A 19,870-nucleotide genomic window follows, 5' to 3' on the forward strand; every position below is an offset into this window, starting at 1 on the left:
AGAAATAGTGAATCATATGGAATTATATGGAATGATATTAAACGATGACGAAGGACGACACGCGTGATGCACGTGAGGAAATGGAGATCCATGAGATGTGAATAATTCCCAACATTTTACGACACAAGTAAGGTAAGTATCATAAACAGCAGCATATCATTAGTTCATTTGATACCACGACATTAATCTCAAAATAATCAAACACATCATATACAAATACCAGACCTTATTTTGATAATGAAGGCTTTGGCCAACAGTGTAAACGTAAAAAAAACAAAAACAAAAAAAACTTTTTTTGCACGCCACCTTGGTTTGTTTGCTGGGCAACAGCAACATTAAACGTCCCACGGTCCTTCGCTAGAGTGCGCCCAGGACCTCACTCAAATGACATCATCGTTACGTAGTAGGAAGTAAAGCGGCGACAAAACCGTGCTTAGTATAAAAACTCAAACAGGAGCGGCTGCATCAGATAAACACGCAATTTATGTGGTGAATCAGTAACATCAGCGACACGACAACCGTAGCGACGAACGAGGTAAGTTACGACAATGGGCCTAAGTTATCATGTTTGTAACTTTATTTGTAGTACTGCTTGCTTGCAGTACAGAAGTGCAGTCCGCTTTCATTCGCATGGTAGATATTAGCTGATCCTCGACGAATGTTCGATCTCAAATGAGCCATCATCACGTGCTGGTTCTTGCCTGTACTAAGAGTAATACTGTACTGTGGAAAAACTCAAAATCGAGGATTAGCAGTGATGCTTGCAGGCAGGCATGCTCCCGATTTGAAATCTCAATGCCACCAGATGGTAACGCGTAAGCACGTTTGCTAAAACAAGTCCGATGTGTCGTTTTGTGTATTGGGTTAGTTTAAGTTCACGTTGTAAACAAAACAAGTTGAAGTTGACATCCGTTGCGTGTTGTTTGAGATGTCCGTCGATGAACAAAGATGCGGGATTACAGTTGGTTAGTGTTGGAATAATTTTAAGTGAAGCTTTGGCCTGCCAGACCTGGAGGCCTCGCCTTTACGAGTTTATCTTTCCTTTGATCTAGGTTCTTCCTTTTTAGTGATAGGGATGTCTTTTGATCCCTGTCAGCCATTTGTATCCTTCCTGCCCTTATGTTGTCTGTGTGTTTTTGTACCCGTAAGAGGCCTTCACTAACAATGGGCAGGGCTTATTTGCATAGGTGACATGTTCTTTGTTTGATTCACAGGAACTTCATTCCTTTTCATTTACCTGTAGGTTTGGTTCATAGATTGTAGTTTATCAGACCTGTTTTTCTTTGTTAAGGGTTATATACAGTTAGAAGTAGTTGCTTAAAAGTTATCCCATATTTACTCAATGTTTGTTTAAGGAACTGCATACCAGTTACCTCACGTTTGCTTAAGGTGTGTTGAAGTGTTTAGGACAAGTTACTTATTGTTATTGTGTGTTAATTTACCAAGTAGATAAAGTTAGCAAAGGTTTAGTTGCATTTGTTCCACAGCAAAGCGGCAATCAATGTGCTTCAAGGTATTTGATCACAGTCGAGGACGAGCCAACAATGAAGTGCTAATTCACACCACACTACATTCTTTAGCTAATCAGCGTTGCAACAGACACAATCTCCCCTCCCTTAGTGTAGCAACGCCTCTGTAACCAGGGCAACCATAACATTAAAAAGAGGGGTGTTGGGAGAAATATACTCTTTATCATTGGATTCTATGTAACTACTTTTGTGTGCAAGATTCTCCGCAGTATGTGACAGTCTGGCCTCGTGATAATGACTTGGGGGCATATGGCCGGCTAATGACTGGAGTCATTAGCCGCGCTATACAATAAGCCCCACAGTTAGCTAGACATGTACAGATCATGAGATTGTCATGGAATGGCTGAAGCAGACAAAGGCCTTATTTAAGTTGAAGTCATGAGTACGGCACAGCGATGTATTCCCAGGGGCACTAAGACTCCGTCTTTGTTAAGCTAATGGTCATGAGACGTCCATACTGCTCCGTCCATAAGAGTATCCCCTTTGTTCTGTGGTAATGAGATATAATTATGTCCTTCCTGTCTGGGAACCTACCCGATCATGTACACTTGCCCAATTGTTTCTTTCTCAATAAAAGTCACGGCTAAACTCGAGAAGAGCACGCACGGATCTCAGCCACACTTGCTGTGTGCGTCTGGGGTGCGTCCTTCTGCGCAGAAGAAAACGCTAAGCCAAAAAGACCTACCGTCTCTGAGATTGATTTCAGATAAATGTTGTCAACCCAACAAGGGGCACGTGGAGTAAGGACTCAGAACTGATGGAGGTTGTAACTGAGATTGCTTTCTCTATCATTCTCCTCGTGAGTAAACCTGTTCTGGTTGTCTTCTCCTCTTCATTCCAGCGAGCGATTTAATGTCTAATCGTATTTAGCGCAGCGGACTAAAAGGCGCATAAAATAGAAGCTGTACTGCAACAAACTGAGGTTGACTAGGGTTGCGGTATGCATCCACTAGCCAATAACCAATGAGCCCTCTGTAAACTATCATGTTTCTCAAACTAACGATCGATGATGTGTTTGGTGTGTTGCCGAGAGTATTTTTTTTGTTTTTTGCCAATAATTTAGTAAAGCAATCAAAACTGAACCACGTCTTCTTCCCCTCCTGTATTTTGACCGACACCCGGGGGCGAAAAGAGCATAACCATCCAAGCCAACCCCCTATACAGTCCTCAGGCTCCCCAACAATAGCCGTAGCAGTTTGCATTATTTTATTGGAATGTTTTTCCTTATTCAGATTTGTTTCAAGACTACAGAAAGTTACAGTTAGACTTCACTTTGATGGTTAATGCAGATATTGCAATTTTGTTGTCTTATAACAGTAGATTGGTTTAATTACATTTCAAAAACCAGAAGCCATTCATTTACAAATGTGATTGCACTTTAGTTTACATATTTAAATGTTCAAATATTAAGATGTGATAGACAGTTTTTGCACGATTTGAATGAGGCAAAATAACGTGCTTTCTCTCGAATATATTGATATTATAGCTAGTTTCAGATGTGATTATTTTCTGTATAAAAATTAAATTTGGTGTTCAATAAGTCTTTTTTTCAAACTTGAGTCTTGAAAAAGTGGGGGTCATCTATTTAGGCCAATAAGGGATAAAAATACGGGTTAACCTATATTCAATTACTTCAAGAAATAACTCGCTTGCCACTGCCCAAAAGACATTTTTATTAGCCAAACATCATTGAACAAGTGTTGTGATTGCAGTGTGAAAATGTCTGCAAGGACCACAGCAAAGTATGTGGAGGAAAACGACCGTAGTCGTCCACAACAAGAACATCTTTGGCTGCAGCCTTATGTTGTGTTACGCAGAGCAGGTTAGTACACGTCTAGTTTTTATTATGAATCATCTCCCAGTGTTTATTTTTAGTAGAATTCGATCAAAATCATGTGTGATAGGCAGATTGAAAAAGTCCTTGTATGGGTTTGACCAGCTTCTCTTCAACTGTAACTTTCATATGTGTTTATCTTGTCTTGCAGACATCAGTGAAGCTATTCGTCCGAAGCACCTAGAGCCAGAGCGCACTCGCATTAAAGAGGAAGATCTGGGCAAAGAGGTCCATCACTTCAATGAACAAATGGAGCAGAAGTTTCTTTGCACCATAAAAGAGGAAAAAGAGCCTGAGTGGCCTTGTAGTAAAGAGGAGGCTGAGGAGTCCTGCGACATTAAAGAGAAGGAGGAGGATACCTGCAAAATAGCATTGACTGGTGCTCCTGTGAAGAGTTTAGATGAGGGTCAACAGGAGGTGAGCAAAGGGGTGGTGCCTCCAAGCTGCAGCTCAAGTCAACCAATGACCAGAGAAGGTGATAGAGACCACTGTGGAGGATCACGAGCAGCGCCACCATTAGATAGATTAAATGTGTCGTCACATGTTCCTGCTGCTACTGCTGGAGATGAGTCTCACAACAAGCACAGGCAATGTTCTCAGTGTGGGAAGTGTTTTGCTAAGAACAGTGTTTTGAAACAACACATGCAAATCCACAGAGGAGAGAAAAACTTTTCCTGCTCAGTTTGTGGCCAAAAATTCTCTTATAAGGGACAATTGAAAACTCATACAAGAGTCCACACTGGCGAGAAACCTTTTACATGCTCAGTTTGTGGCCAAAAATTCAGACAGAGGTCACATTTACAAAGTCACACAAAAAAACACACTGGCGAGAAACCTTTTTCATGCTCAGTTTGTGGCCAAAGATTTTCAGCGAATCATAGTCTAACACTTCATACAAGAATCCACAATGGTGAGAAACCTTTTTCCTGCTCAGTTTGTGGCCAAAGATTTTCAGTGAAGGGAGCTTTAAATTTGCATACAAGAACCCACACTGACGAGAAACCTTTTTCATGCTCAGTTTGTGGCCAGAAATTCAGGCAAAAGAGATACTTAAAAAATCACACAAGTATCCACACTAGCGAGAAACCTTTTTCATGCTCGGTTTGTGGCCAAACATTCCGTCACAAGAAAAACTTAGAAAGGCACACAAGAAACCACACTGGTGAGAAACCTTTTTCCTGCTCAGTTTGTGGCCAAAGATTTTCAGAGAATGAAACCTTAAAAAGTCATACAAGAATCCACACTGACGAGAAACCTTTTTCATGTTCAGTTTGTGCTAAAACATTCACACAGAGGGGACAATTAATAACGCACATAAGAATCCACACTGGCGAGAAACCTTTTTCATGCTCATTTTGTGGCCAAAGATTTTCATTGAAGGGAAGCTTAAAAAGGCACTCAAGAGTCCACACTGGCGAGAAACCTTTTTCCTGCTCAGTTTGTGGCCAAAAATTCTCTTACAAGGAAAGCTTAATCAAGCACACAGTAGCCCACACCTAACTGTTGCCTGCTCAATCAATCACTTGCCAAAGAGTCTCTATTGAGAATTCCGAGTGTGTTGGGGAGATGAACAATGATCCGTGAAGGTTTCACCTTCTATTTGAGCACTCTTCATGAGTTTTTGCATCAATGATGATATAGTTAACTGGGGTGTCAAGACTTGTTAAAAAAAAATTAAAAAAAACTGAAAAAAGCAAGACTTTTTTTTTTCCTTTCTTGTGATTGTGCGGTGATTCAACCCTGTTCTCTGCACTGGAAAAAGTAAGGCCAATTCTTTTCATTCTGCAGTAAAAATAGATGAAACAATTTGTGTGGAAATGCTGACTGACAAAATATAAAAGCATGTGGAATGCCTTGGAATCATGAAATACAATGAGAGTAAATTGTACGGAATGACATTGAACAATGTGAAATCGTTGAAAAGTATTGAATCATATGGAATTATGTGGAATGATATTGAACGATGACAAATGACGACGTTATGTGATGCACCTTAAGTGTTAGAAAAATTGTATATATATGTTATCATGCATTCTCTAATGAGTGCTTATTAATAATGTTACTGCTCAGTATGCTTGCTGCTTTGCCTTGCTTATTCTTATCTTGTGCAACAGAACAGAAGGATTACGGCTGGGTCAGGGGCGAGATGACGGTTGTGTCAAACAAGATATTACTAACATCTCAGTGTCCACCAGAACAGAGCAACACGTCAAACGATGCGTCATGAACCTTCTGATCTTCCTTAAAGAACGTCACTTTCTCTCTTTATCTCTCGGAATATTGCTTAAACTGTTTTGCTGATATAGCCATATCTGCGCGCAACACTTTGTGCATTACTTTTTGTTTCTTTTCTTACGAGACGAAGCCCGCAATCTTTTTTCCCCCTTACCCTCAGGGGCTAATCGTCTCACACTGTGGGTAGGGCATTCCAAACAAAAAGAGCGAGGAGTGTAAACAGATTTTTTAGTGTAGTCAGATTGTAGAAAGCAATCTGTATATCACTCCTCGCGAGAAAACTCAATATTCTGCCTCACTTGTTTTTTGTCCGCTGATCCTTTTCTTTTATTCAGATATTCAGTTAGCACGTTGAATCTGACATTAAGAAATGGAGATCCTTGAGATGTGAATAATTCCCAACATTTTACGACAAGTAAAGTATCATAAACAGCATATCATTTGTTTATTTGATACCACGACATTAATCTCAAAATAATCAAACAGATCATATACAAATACCAGACCTAATTTTGATAATGAAGGCTTTGGCCGCCAGTGTGCGTATGAAACATCACAAGCTTTACTTTTTTGTGAAGCACATGGATGGAAAGCGCCAAGGCTGCTTCTGGCCTCAATGACGCACAAGTGGCTGAAAGAGCTCTGGCTAGTTAACACGAGTGTTCACACACACGACAAACGCACGCTAGTATGTTATTAAAATCTATTGGGAGTTTTTTTTTCTTTTGTGGAAAACTTTTTTTGCATGCCACCTTGGTTTGTTTGCTGGGTAACAACATTAAACGTCCCACGGTCCTTCGCTAGAGGGCGTCCGGGACCACACTCAAATGACATCATCACAACGTCGACAACCCGCGCTTGGTCTAAAACAGGTATGGGCAAACTACGACCCGTTTAATCCGGCCCGCCAACCCTAAATAAATTGTATTATTAAACTTTTTTTTTCGGTCATTTTGCCTGCAATGACTGCGTTTCCCAAGTAGATGGGGAACCACTCGCCTGCGCATTTACTACCGGAAGCCGTGTCAGAAAGCTCGGTACGCACAAGTGCGTGTACGTACTCAGTAGTACGGAAATGGCGCACTCGCGCTCATTTGTATCTGCCAAATTTAGAGCGTGGGCTGTGACGACAGCATTCTTGTAATTTGCGCGCCGAGCTTTCGGATACAGTTTTACGCTAAAGCCACCCACAAACCTTCCCCTGGAATCCTTCCATTAAAATGAGTCGCCCAAGGAAAAGCAAGGTGGACACTGAGTGCCGAGTGTTTAAAAAGAGTGGCCAATTTGGCTCGACGTACGCGACGTGACGTTCAGCCACATGAACATCAACATCAACCCGTCACAGATCTAGGTAAACGGACCAACACCTCGGATCTCTCCTAAGAATTGCCACAACAAATTTTACTCCAGACTATGACACACTAGCAAAAAAGGGAGACAAACAACACTGTTCCCTCTGAAAATTGTTAGGTTACGGATTTTAGTTAAAGTTAAAGTCCCAATGATCATCGTCACACACACACATCTGGGTGTGGTGAAATTTGTCCTCTGCAATTAACCCATCCCCATGTGATTTTGATCCATCCCCTGGGGGAGAGGGGAGCAGTGAGCAGCAGCAGTGCCGCGCTCGGGAATCATTTGGTGATCTAACCCCCCAATTCCAACCCTTAATGCTGAGTGCCAAGCAGGGAGGCAATGGGTCCCATTTTTATAGTCTTTGGTATGACCCGGCCGGGGTTTGAACCCACAACCTTCCAGTCTCAGGGCGGACACTCTACTACTAGGCCACTGAGCTGATCTGACTCCAAATTGCGATCAACACTTAAAACATAAATTGCTATGTCCTAATCCACACACTGGCGCACCTAACAATTTTGCGAGTTTGTTCTGTCAAAGAGAAGACCAGTAGATCAATCAGACCAAATTTACCAATTGTTTATTCCTGACAAAGCGCACTAATACAGACCTGGGTCCCGGGTCCCTCACACTAAAACTCGTGCGTTTTTGTGACCACCAAAAGACGACACATTCTTCCGGGTTGCCCAGTTTTAAAGAAACACAATATGAATATTAAAGCATGCAAAACATTGTGAGATGATTGGTCGATGGCCATCTCCTCCCCGTGTCGGTGTTATCGCTGAGGTCAGGCGGTTGGATTTTCCCCGCGAAGCCCGACCACATAGACGTGCTGTTGTTCTCGTTTCTCACCGACCTTGAGGTGTTCTCGTCCGGTACTCCCTGTCTGGGCCTATTCCACAACACTTCGAAGAAAACAAGTTCATGCAGTTTGCCTCCACATTCTTCGCCACCCACCAATCCACACGAGCACTCCAATACTAGATATTATATTAATATGATTATAAGTTTAACACAACCTTAAAAATATGTTTGCAAACTGCCGAAAGCACATTTCCCTTTAAAATGAAGGGGAGGCTTTCAAGTTTGTTGTTAAAAAAATGCATTTTGAATATGATCTGTACAAATAGCAGGGATTGAAACTAGCGACCATTTTCATTTTCAAACAATGCAGGATGCTCAAGGACATTGATGCACCACCTGTTTGTGACTAATCTTAACCTGTAAAGTTCTTAAGGCTTACTTTAAGGAAGTGTTTCCCGTTTCCTCACCTCTGTTACCAGGTGTTTGTGAGTTAAAACTCTGCTCTGATTTTCAGATACCCCTCACCGTGTTGCCGTTTTGATTACTTTATTTAGATGTATGCTTTCACCGATTCTTCAAGATAATATATTTGGTCAGAATGTTTGCCGTTTGATGTGATCTCATAAGATAAACATCTTTCATTAATCTGACCTGCAGGCACTGAAGTGATGGAGACTGTTATTCATAATAACAGTGTCGTATTTTATGAGAATCACTGATAGCAGTTTTTTAGGGATTTTGTTTTTAATGCTGTTAATAAATGCATTTGTTTTCAAAAAACTTTTTTTGAATATCCACGCTTTACTACCTACTAAAGGCCAAAACCTTTTATGCAATGACCTTTACAAGTCGTTTATATTACTTCACACAAACACTACATCCATCTGCTCCTTGTTCAGCCCCCTGGTCAAAATTTAGAACCCAATTCGGCCCGCAAGTCAAAAAGTTTGCCCACCCCTGGTCTAAAAACTCAATCAGAAGCGTATCGCCTTCCGTTTGTCTACATCAGATGAGGCAGGAGTGCAGTGTAGTGGGTCTTTTGATTGCCCCAGTATTTGACTTGAGGCTGCTCCATAATTCTTGATAACTTCGAGGATGAACGGCAAAAGATTAGATATTGTTTTGACAGATCCGTCCCGTTGGAAATGCGCCTCCTTTAACAGAGCTTTGGCTTGCTTCCGTGACAGACTACGCTGCTGTTCGTTCGGTCACGTGACTTTTTTTAAACGATACGCGCACCGAAACGGGGCTTCGCTCTATGAGCTCGACACATGCGCCGACGCATCACTAATGAAAACAAAACATTACAAACATTTACAAACAAAAGTGTAAGAGTTAGCTTCATCCATGACCCTGAGCAGGATAAGTGCTCAGATATGAAGAGAGGTGAGACGGGTGCTGGATGAATGTTGGCCGTGCTCACGATTGACAGATGTTTTTGCTGCAGCTCTCCTGCGTGCGTGCCCTCTCTGTACAGAATTGACCTTCTTGGCTGGCTCTTGGCCAGGGTTGCACACTTTCCTCAGCGGCTCTGCAGAGAAATCATTTCCAAATTCAGTTTGTACTTTTCATACGATTTTTTTTGTCTTTTTTTTTAGAGAGGGGGCGATCACTTGCTAGCTTAAATCACCTTTTAATTCCGGATGACTCTGGCCGACATTGCGTAAGAGGGAAATATACTTCTGGTCTCCATCATCATTTCCTAAAGTGAAAAAGTACACGTACATTTGAGTCGTGTTAGTATGTACTGTGTCCTTCAAAATCAATGGGAGGGATAAGATACATCTCAATTTATAAGGGAGGTCAACCCAACACTGTAATTTGTGAAACTGAGTAAAACAGTTAAATTCACCCATTTTAATGCATCCCAGAGGGATTTAATCGCTTTGTGTAACATCTCAAACTATGTTGCCAAATATGTTTCCAGATTCTGATATGAGGTTGTATTTCTTCAGAAAGGAACAGGAGGGTGAGGAGGACTCACGACAAACTTGTAGGAGGACATAATGCTGTCTCTCTGCCAGCAGGCCGCTTGCCAGATCCACACTGAGTTGCTTGGTTTCTAAATTCACTACTTTCCCGTTGCGGCTCATCAGGTCCACACACTCTGTCGGACACAACAGCACCGTCTTTGTGAAATACACCCATTGGTTTTGAAAATCTCTATATTTGTCTTCTCCCTGTATGCTGTTACTTTTCACGTTTCATATTGCGAATGTCATGCAGTGTTTTGTAAAAACAGAAGAAACGTACTATCGGGTCACAAGTATTTTTTCTGTACTGTGTACCTTTACTCATTGTTAAGCCCAAAATGCAAATAAAGTTAATTAGTGAGTTTACAAATGACTAAAATGGTTGTTGCAAGAACCAGAAAATAGTCACACAACTGATAAGAGCATTAATTAATACCATTCAAGCCCACACCACAGCGCTCCTTTAAATTGTGGACAAAGTGTATCAGTTTGCAGTTGATGTTAAACAATTCCATTTTGCTTTCTAGAAGGAACAAAAAAGATGATTGTAAGTGGTACACGCAACATATGTACAGAATCACAAATAAAATAATGATGACTACAGTAGGCTAAAATATAGGCAATGTGAATATTTCTAACCTCCAAACAGGACGGTGACAAACATTTCTCCTTCTGATTCAAAGCTTATTTTCCTCCGTCGTTAGAGATCTTGTCAGGTTCCAGCCTCATGTGCTTATGTCAAAGGGACCAGGGAGTTACCAACATGCAGAGGTCAACAATGGAGGCTGTTAAATCGGTTTTGTGGTCCACACAAAGACTTAGCTTGCAAGGAGACACTGTATGAATGAGATACAAAGATGGCAAACACACACACACACACACACATGCATTGCGCCATCGCGTCCCGTAAAATCCAGATCTTGTTAAATGCGTGAAAAGGGGGGATCACTGTGGTCGGTCTCCATGGATTTTCTACACAGAGACAGAAAGGCACTGTGCACTCTGAAAGAGCCATATATTATGGTCTGCCACAAAATTCTGAACAAAAAAGTTTCATCTAGTTGAGCAATCTTATTCTTAAGCATAGAAATTGATGTGTCTAAATTTGTAGTGCCCACTTTCCTTGTTCCGGCACAGAACAATCATTGTAAGTAATGTCATAAAACCTAAAATACAGAGGATGAAGTGTAATGAAACATACTGACACATATGCAACATTGGCAACAGTTATTTCATATAGAAATAAATAAAATTGTGTTTTAGTGTACCAAAAATTACTTCAATCGGAAAATCAATTTTGATTTAAAAGATGTGAGTGCGTTGAATTGAACCGGTGTAGAAAATGGATTCAGTAAATAAAAAATCACTCACACATGAACGTGCAACTTCTATTTTTAATTAAATACTGATCAGTGTCAGATCAGGTGTACTTTGCAAAATTTGCCAGCAGATGTCAGTGTTGGGAGGTGAGAGGGGAAGTCTTGCTTGGCGGTTTCCCCTCTTGACAATGAATAGTTGAACTCAGCAGGGAGTTGTAATGAAAGTACGGGCGAGGTTGCAGTCGTTGTTCACAATATGTACACGAGCACTGTTCCATGACGAACCTCAGCGAAAATGGTACAAATTAACAAAATTGTGGAAGGTTGCGTGGTGGCCAAACCATTATAATTTTTGAGAGAGGACCCAAATCATGATATCTTGAAATTAAAAGAGAGTAGGGCAGGCAGTGTGAAATTTAATCACGCATTGCATTTTACAGCATGTTTATTAAATGTGTTGAACGACTGAGAGCTTGTCTGATATAGTTCTAAATCATAGGTATCAAACTTAAGGCCCGGGGGCCAGAAATGACCCGCCCCATTTGTTTGTGGCCCGCAAAGACAAATTGTGCTTCAACGTCACGTGTCAATATTACAATTACAAATTGTCTTAATTTCACAAAATAAAGGTATTGCTAGAAATTTTTATTACTATTCATCTTTTTAAAATATTGGATCAGTTTTTACTCGTCTCTTATTTCAAAATGTGATATTCATCAGTTTGTTGTGTGGCCTATACTGTGTATAATTTATGGCGTTGACAGTCATAATGGCCCTCCCAAGGAAACTATGATTATGATGTGGCCTGCGACAAAAGTGAGTTTAACACCCCTGGTCTGAATGGTGAATAGCAGCAAGCAAAAATGTTGTCCTTATGTTTTACTGTTGCAACATGAGATGCATTTTACCCCTCTGAGCAACCCCATCCAGATAGAAACCGAGGACAAAGACCCTGGTAGTCTGTGTGGTAAATGTTTGAAAAGTACTTTTGCCCCCCGGGGAACATTTCAAACAGAAGTAGGTCCTGACTCCTCTAACCGGAACTCACAGGGGATCCGAAAGTAACGCTGGGAAAATAAAGAGCTCCAAAGATAGTCTGACCGATTAAATATGATTTTCCCAGGATGAGTAAACCAGATTTTCCAAATCTAATATGAGAGATGAGTCCAACTGCAAACCCTAATTTCAATAAAGTTAGGATCTTGCGTGATGTAATGTAAATAAAAACCAGTGTCTCTTTTCATAGTCACTCTCCCCTCAAAAAGAACCGTGCCATATTTTGCAAATGATCATTTCCCCCGAAACAAATGTAATCATTTAATATGAGAGTGTTTGTCATTTTTTTATTTTTGCTTTCAAGACAACAGTAAGGTATCATGAAATGAACATGACAAGAACATTTTGCGAGAACATAATTGCCTAATTGTGGTATGAAAATGTCTTTCACTCCTAAATTAGAAGAAAACACACTTTAGAGAGGCTCAAAACAATTTACACAGTTACCAGCTGGGCATGCCACTTTGGATTTTTGAATATGTTACTATATATTGGATCATCAGACTGAGTGACTACACTTTCTATTTCTACGTCACTCACACATGCGTTTTTTGTTTGCGTTTAAACCACAGCTTTCCAAGTAATTTTGCTCACAGGTCTCCCTCAGACTGCTTTTATGGCTCGAAAAAAAAAAAATCTGTAAATGCATTGTCAAAAGAAAAAGAGCAGAGCTGTTTTAGAGAAAAGAGAGGAAGACAACACAAAGATGGATACACAGATTGTTTAATATTTCATTATTGTGCCTGTCACCATGCATCACTGCCAAGGATAAACTGAACAAAGATACACGATTTATAGAAAATAAATATGTTTCGCAATAATTTTCTGCACCACCCCTGATGATGATGACTAATACCTGTCACGGCACATCAGTGGCTGGTTTCAAGAGCTGTTCGGCATACACAAGGATTTCAAAAAAACATTTGACCAGAGTAATGGTGATGACTGCGCTGTGCGTGTCAGGACACTTTAGTCAGCTCGCTCAGGCTGCTTTCTCTGTTCAGCCTGTTAAACTGTGGTTCCACCTGCGTGACACTCTGGTTCCCTGCTTCTTTACTTTCCTCCACACCCGCCGATGCCGCCAAATAATGCCGTTGATGACACGTGGGTATTTGAGTCAATCTGATGGGATCCAATTTGGGACCATTAGGCACGACAAGCGACAGTGGTGTTTGGGATACCGCCAACAGACCGCCTCCGACAGGAGAGACGCGAGCGGAGTTTTCGGAAATGCTGTCGCCCTGCTCAGACCAAAGGTCAAGGCTGAGGCCGTTGGCCTTGAGCCTGATGGAGTCGGTGAAGCTGCTGTGAAGCGAATTGCGCTTACTGCCTCTTCTCTCCGGCAGCTCTTGCCGACCCAAGATGTGGCGGTGGATTATTTTCCGGAAGGTTTGCCGGAACTCCCGGATGCGATACGCGTAGATGAACGGGTTGACCACCGAGTTGCCGTGCGACAGGATAATGGCCACGTACATGATGAAGAGCGGCGGACGCTGACACTCGGGGCAAAAAAGAGTGAAGCAGTTGATGATATGTAAGGGCAGCCAGCAGACGGCAAACAGGCCCACTATGATGGCCAGAGACTTGGCAGCTTGGACCTCTTTTTGGAGAGTGGAGCGTGACTTTTCACCGTGAACCGCTTTGACCTCAATGAGCTTGAGCTGGTGGCGAGCTGCCATAAAGATACACAAGTAGATGGCCAGCATCAGCAGCAGGGGAATCATGACGCAGGCAAAAAAGTTAAAGTACACCATATAATCCATAACCACCACCTCCTCAAAGAGGCACGTCATCAGACCCGGTGGGCACTCGCTGTCCTCCTTCTCAGACAACTTGTGCCAGCCCATCATGGGAGTCAGACCGATGAGAATTGAGAGAACCCAGCAGACGGCGATGATGTACTGTGCCCGCTTGCCCGTCACCAGACTGTTGTACCTTCAATGGGAGACAACAGCCTGATAAGCAACATCATCATCATCATCATCATCATCATCATCATCATCATCATCATCATCATCATCATCATCATCATCATCATCATCATCATCATCATCAGATGTCTGCATGGATGAAGAGTTGCAGGAAGTCAGGAACAGCCAGGTCCAGTGGCGGAGCTAGAATCTTTTTCTTTGGTGGTCCTCAAAACAAAACAAAAAAAATCTTTTGAAAAACCATTAAAAAAATTATCAGAAAACACTGATAAAGATTTATTATTTGCATCTTTGCCTATTTCGGGGGGGAGGGGTCGTAGCCCCCGCGGCTGCCTGTCTAGCGCCGCGAGTGGCTAGGCATATGAAGGACTGATCAAAATCTACAACCAACATTCTAATATGTGTTCCATACGATTTCTGTCAATGTGTTGCACACACAAAGGTCTAGTCTCTTAATTTTGTGGAATTTCTCTTGGCCGCACAGTCACAGAAATTCGTAAGTAACATGACAATAAACTTTATGTGCTGCTGTAAATTTGCCAGTCCAAAGTAGATGAAACAATTACAAGTGACAGTTTACAACTAATGAACAAAATGTGTATTGAATAAACAATGACAGATTTATGTATTCGGCATTAATAAATCCCACTAATAAACAAAATATGTTTTGAATAAACAATGACAGATTTATGTATTCGGCATTAATAAATCCAATGTGCTTAAAGTACTTTTGAACGAGTATAGTACGTACGTTTTCATTCATCATTAATTACTCAAATCAAAGGTATTTAAAATAGGTTATTAAATTGACATGCATAAACTTTAGGTACATTTCAGATACTTAAAACCATTAAATGCATCTTGAAATCTTGCCCAGAATTTTTCATAATAATAAACTAAACCATGATTCCTTTTCTGAGGGAACTGTATTTCATGTAGTATTTCAGCGTCTGTTTAATCATCAGCGTCTCTAATCATTTAGTGTTTTACTCTTGCGTCATGTTATTTGATAAATATTGATTCTGGACTGCTGAGGACAGCACTGTCATTCCAAATGTCTAAGTTTGGTATGAATCACAATAAGGTCTCTTCCTGGGCTTAAAGAGGGGGAAAGGGGGATAAACAAACAAGTCTGTAAGTACTTCTATTTTCAGGGTGCATGCCGCAGTGTGGGAGAGCAGCTGAAACGATCGGTTTGTTTCGATCACATTCTGCAGATGTTAAAGTGCAAAATGTCAAAACAACAGCCCTCCTCCGCTGCAAGAAAAGCCAAAGGAGGAGATGCTGTCAAGTGGTTTCAGTTGTGTGAAACAGTGCGTGCATGCATGCGTGTGCCCTGGAAACAGGAAACACAATGTGGTCTCAGACGTTACAAAGGTCACAGTTGAAATGTGTCCCAACAATACCTTCACTGACATGCAAAGGGACGAGTTTTTAGTATAGTCTGTGGAAGCAATTAGAGTTAAATGCATTTTACTGCTCCGAGGAGACACGGCCTCCTGGGGGGTGCCATTTCTGGCCACACTCAGCTGTGACTTTAGGGTTCAAATGTCACATCTGCGCTGTCAAGTACATATGTGTTATTGACACTCCTGCCTGGGGCAGACATCACCATCAACGACTAAAATGTTGAATAAATATTGTTGAAATGAATACTGTTCCTAATTGTTGAGCAGATATTTTTCAGCTAAACATGACACAAGATAATGACCAAAAAAAGTGCTTTTGACAATTTACCTGTTGGTAACATTTGGGAATGTACTCATAGTCCTAAAATGCAACTCTGAAAAATGGATGTAATTTTTGGCATCATGTTCTTAATATTATAATAGACTCTACATTTAAAAAACTAAAATAAAGATGTTACCACTTACCAAATTAAAAAAACTAAAAATTAGGTTTAACTCTACATCCTTTCGAACGTATTTATTTATTCATTTATTTATTTATTTATTTATTTATTTATTTATTTAATTGAAAGTCGGCATTAAAGCACTTTGTGATGCTGGTTGGTCCCCTTTTGTTTTAATGATCATTGTTTCAGATAAACGCATGATATGTAACTAACACATTTACTACGACAAATGTGAACCAAAAATCCTTTTGTCAAAAACATGCTTGACAATATACAAAATATCGTTCATATTTTGGCTTTGACTTTTACTGTGATTAATAAAACTGAACCAGGTTGATTGCCAGTCTTAATTGATGAAAACGAAGAAGTGTTCATTTGAGAATACTCCTTGTCTATTTCAACTTTATTTCATATATTACCATCATAATGTTCACTTTATAGCTACATTTAAAGAAATGTGATCACTACATTCAGAGCTTCCAAACCAACATAGACACGCAGCAGCTTTTCAAGCAATTGGGGCCGTGTTAGTATCAAGGAGATGAACCAAAACTGACCTGAGAGGTAACTTGATTGCAATGTAGCGGTCCATAGCAATGGCCAGCAGACTGAAGATGGAGCTCTGGGTGAGAACGAGCACGAAACATGCAATGAAGAGGCACCCGTAGAATTTGGAGCAGAAGCCAATACTGATAACAATGGAGAAGGGAATGGCCAACACGCCCACGGCGATGTCAGCCACAGCCAGCGACACCACAAAGAAGTTGGTGTTGCTCTGCAGGTTGCTGTTGAGGAACACGGCCCAGCAGACCAGCACGTTGCCCAACACAGAGAAGATGGCAATCAGCAGCTCCACCGTGATGTAAATGCCAGAGGCGGCGGGGTTTTCCAGCATGATGAGAAAAGAGGATATTTTACCAGTGAGGAGGGAGGAGGCCTCACCTCAACTACCATAGTTACGGCCTGGCTACCACTGAGCTCAGCATCTTGACCTCTAAGCTTCGGCATCTAACGCCAACACTCATTCCCGCTTGATCAATTCAAACTGCTGAAAACATGAGACAGCATCAATTGCATCCTCTCCCACCAAAAGCTCTTCTGCTCTCCAGATCTGTGCAGGTCCTTCCCCTCTGTGGATTTTTCCCATGAATCTCTCGAGGGGCTGAGATGTTACCAGCAACGCACAGCAATGGAACATTCAGTTGCTGCAGAGAAGAGAAGGAAGAAATGCTCTTACAATGAAGGAAGTGTACCACATGAGCTTGCATGACATATACAGTATGGAGAGAAATACCATAATGATGATAGTTACAAATACTCAAATGTGTGTGTGTGTCCATTTATATGTACTATATATGTACTATATATATATATATATATATATATATATATATATATATATATATATATATATATATATATATATATATATATATATATATATATATATATATATATATATATATATATATATATATATATATATATATATATATACATATAAATGGACACAAGTCAAAAACAACTACATGGATGGCAAGCAAAGTTACTTCAGCTTGCAGAGTTGCACAGAGATGAAACAAGAGGTCTACCATAGGAAGTGGATAGGAACAAAAGCAAGCTGCCTCTCATTGTGGTTCACCACACCATAAATGCAAATGTTTTTGGCACAATCACTTGTGATAAGCACTCTTTCATTCTATTGTATTTTTTTTGTCGGTTTATCCGTGAAACATGCTCTTCTTAACAATTACTCTGTCTCAATTTTGAATTTACAGTGTCGTAATTTAGAATAAAATAAAGTTGGGGCTGTGCAATATTGGGAATTTACGGACAATATATACACGTATATATATATATGTACATATATATATATATATATATATATATATATATATATATATATATATATATATATATATATATATATATATATATATAAATAATCCCTAACTAAATTTAGAAGACGTATCTCGGACACTCCATTAGGTACATTTTCACATGCTCATCCAATCCTCATAGCACAAAATAGCAAAATAATTATTGTTGAAATTAAATTAAAAATGAATTATTAAAATAGCACGTCGTTGCTGGTGTTATTGAAGCTGCAAATATCATGTTTGTTGTATTTGCTGTGAAAGTTTAACCAACAGATTGAATGAACCAACTGAGTATTTGGAACATAACATGAATTTTGGTGTCCCTCAAATTGTCTGAGTGTCTGTTTGATCACACTCATGTTCAGCCTTTGCCTTGATGGATTTTCCTCATCCAAATTTCTATCAATAAAAGCGACATACCTGATTTAATTCTTTAATTCTTGTCCATGCAGTTTCTTGTCTCCTTTATCTCGGCCGACTCCTGCTCTCAACGTGAATATTACTGTTCAATAGCGTCAGCTTTTGCTTTTTTTTTTTTTTTTTTTATCACTCGAACAGAAGAGGCACACCCTCTTTACATGCAGCGTGATGAGTGGCTGTTTGTTGTTCAGCCAAGGAGCAGCTAAAAGCCTGCTCTGTGGACAGATGTAGGCCTATCTCTTGATGACACATTAAAGTGTGACACCTGAGACGGGCAGCGAGTCATGCAGACATGCTTTTTACCCAGGACGCCAAACCATAATAGAAAATTTTATCTCATTGTTTACAATTGCTCATGGCTTGGGATCATTGAGATCTGTTGACCTTTACTTTAAATGGATTACAAGATCCTTAATGGACAAATATACTATGTCATGGCAAATATACAATTTAGGTCACAAGTATTTGGTCAGTGAATCAGATTTTATTATTTTGCTTTCTTCGACACAACACAATAGTCAAGATGTTATTGAAGTTGATTTCAAGCTTTAAATGTCACAACAATATGACATTTACAATTGAGGAGGTATAACTATTTTATGCTGACTGTATGTTCAGGTACTCCTAAATATGCGGGCAAAATGACAAATATAACTTCATTTTAAAACGTGGATGGAGTTTTCTTCCTGTAAATGCTTTGCTCGGCCTTCCAAGCTATGTCTTGTCATCTTCACTTTTCTCTTAAAATGACAAATATGAGAACCACCATTAACAGTGAAGTACATGAAAGACAGATTATCCTTGTCTTTAAAAGCCTCCAATGTTCTGGACTCAGATTCAAGGGCGACACAGGTCAATTTAGCTTCCATGGGAAAATAAATGTATGGCAAAAGGATATGCTTAAGATCCAAAACATACATCTTTTTTGTTTTTTTACCAATGGGGAGGCAACTTGACAGCATTGGTATTTAATGGAATTTATTGATGTCACTGCTGACAGAAGTATCCAGATGAGCTGTGATGCATGAGTAACTATATAACTATACTGTCTGTTTGCTCATTTTCAACCAAAATATTTGTGAGCGCCCTATGGCGAAACCCAGAAAACAAGTGCTCGTTACCTGAAACACTATGATGTCATTTTCAGTCAACAGCAAGTGGCTAAATGGCCGCCCCCTGAGATGGATAGAAAAAATGTCTGGATATTATTGCTCAATTCATATTGCATAAATGCATTATTTATCAGATTGCCATGTTTCGACACATGGTAAAGATTTTTTTTTTAACCTGGGTTCCTCATTAAACGTACTACAAGCATCTTCAGAGAGGAATCTCAAAATGTGTTTCTGTACATGGGTTTCATACCCTTGATCCAAAAAATAAAAATACATCCATTCTTTGAAGCGGAATTCCAAAGTGGCATCAAATTAATTCAAATGACCACAAAATCATTTTATGAATCCTCATATAATATGTCCATTTTAGTATTTTAAAGTTTAAAATTCACCATAAAGTTTAAAATTTAAACTTTATGGTGAATAGCAAAATCATGAAACTGTCCATACCTGAATGGCCACATTATTGTGACGATACAGTAACAATGGCTGTTTTAATTTAACAAAAAATAAGCATGAATATATAACTTGTGCCCTGTATTCTCTCTCTCTTTCTCTCTCAC

At 40.0% G+C, this 19,870-nt stretch overlaps 3 protein-coding genes across 4 annotated transcripts; 1 reads left to right on the plus strand and 2 right to left on the minus strand.

The window, feature by feature from the left end:
• Window positions 1-359: 359 nt before the first annotated feature.
• LOC148398305 (uncharacterized) lies at window positions 360-5,884 on the plus strand. The gene is made up of 3 exons (XM_088377222.1): window positions 360-535; window positions 3,242-3,351; window positions 3,515-5,884. Exons 2-3 carry the CDS (start codon window positions 3,249-3,251, stop codon window positions 4,861-4,863), a joined length of 1,452 nt encoding a protein of 483 aa, XP_088233348.1. The 5' UTR covers window positions 360-535; window positions 3,242-3,248; the 3' UTR covers window positions 4,864-5,884.
• A 1,263-nt stretch (window positions 5,885-7,147) lies between these two features.
• c8h22orf15 (chromosome 8 C22orf15 homolog) lies at window positions 7,148-10,493 on the minus strand. Of its 2 annotated transcripts, XM_088377250.1 has the most exons (6): window positions 10,371-10,493; window positions 10,168-10,254; window positions 9,743-9,865; window positions 9,389-9,460; window positions 9,182-9,289; window positions 7,148-7,859 (listed from the first exon to the last, which is right to left on the minus strand). In XM_088377250.1, the coding sequence occupies exons 1-6, from the start codon at window positions 10,393-10,395 to the stop codon at window positions 7,669-7,671; spliced, it is 606 nt and encodes a 201-aa protein (XP_088233376.1). In that variant the 5' UTR covers window positions 10,396-10,493; the 3' UTR covers window positions 7,148-7,668. The 2 variants fall into 2 exon arrangements, with proteins under 2 accessions (XP_088233376.1, XP_088233377.1); XM_088377251.1 differs by lacking the exon at window positions 7,148-7,859 and having other exon boundaries at window positions 8,040-9,289.
• A 1,883-nt stretch (window positions 10,494-12,376) lies between these two features.
• adora2aa (adenosine A2a receptor a) lies at window positions 12,377-18,356 on the minus strand. Its single transcript, XM_088377231.1, has 3 exons — window positions 18,193-18,356; window positions 16,450-17,097; window positions 12,377-14,041 (listed from the first exon to the last, which is right to left on the minus strand). The coding sequence occupies exons 2-3, from the start codon at window positions 16,785-16,787 to the stop codon at window positions 13,066-13,068; spliced, it is 1,314 nt and encodes a 437-aa protein (XP_088233357.1). The 5' UTR covers window positions 16,788-17,097; window positions 18,193-18,356; the 3' UTR covers window positions 12,377-13,065.
• Between the last annotated feature and the right edge of the window lie 1,514 nt (window positions 18,357-19,870).

This window comes from Syngnathus floridae, chromosome 5 (genome assembly GCF_059516105.1).
Source record: "Syngnathus floridae isolate MCC-2025c chromosome 5, RoL_Sflo_1.0, whole genome shotgun sequence".
In the NCBI taxonomy this organism is placed as follows: Eukaryota; Metazoa; Chordata; class Actinopteri; order Syngnathiformes; family Syngnathidae; genus Syngnathus; species Syngnathus floridae.

Coding starts and splice junctions, on each gene's coding strand:
- LOC148398305 (XM_088377222.1), top strand. CDS start 3,249: ATGTCTGCAAGGACCACAGCAAAGTATGTGGAGGAAAACGACCGTAGT. Junction 3,352..3,514: donor TGTTGTGTTACGCAGAGCAG/GTTAGTACACGT, acceptor CTTGTCTTGCAG/ACATCAGTGAAGCTATTCGT.
- c8h22orf15 (XM_088377250.1), bottom strand. CDS start 10,395: ATGTTTGTCACCGTCCTGTTTGGAG. Junction 10,255..10,370: donor TGTCACCGTCCTGTTTGGAG/GTTAGAAATATT, acceptor TGTTCCTTCTAG/AAAGCAAAATGGAATTGTTT. Junction 9,461..9,742: donor TGTCCTCCTACAAGTTTGTC/GTGAGTCCTCCT, acceptor TTTTCACTTTAG/GAAATGATGATGGAGACCAG.
- adora2aa (XM_088377231.1), bottom strand. CDS start 16,787: ATGCTGGAAAACCCCGCCGCCTCTGGCATTTACATCACGGTGGAGCTG. Junction 14,042..16,449: donor GCAATCAAGTTACCTCTCAG/GTCAGTTTTGGT, acceptor CTCCCATTGAAG/GTACAACAGTCTGGTGACGG.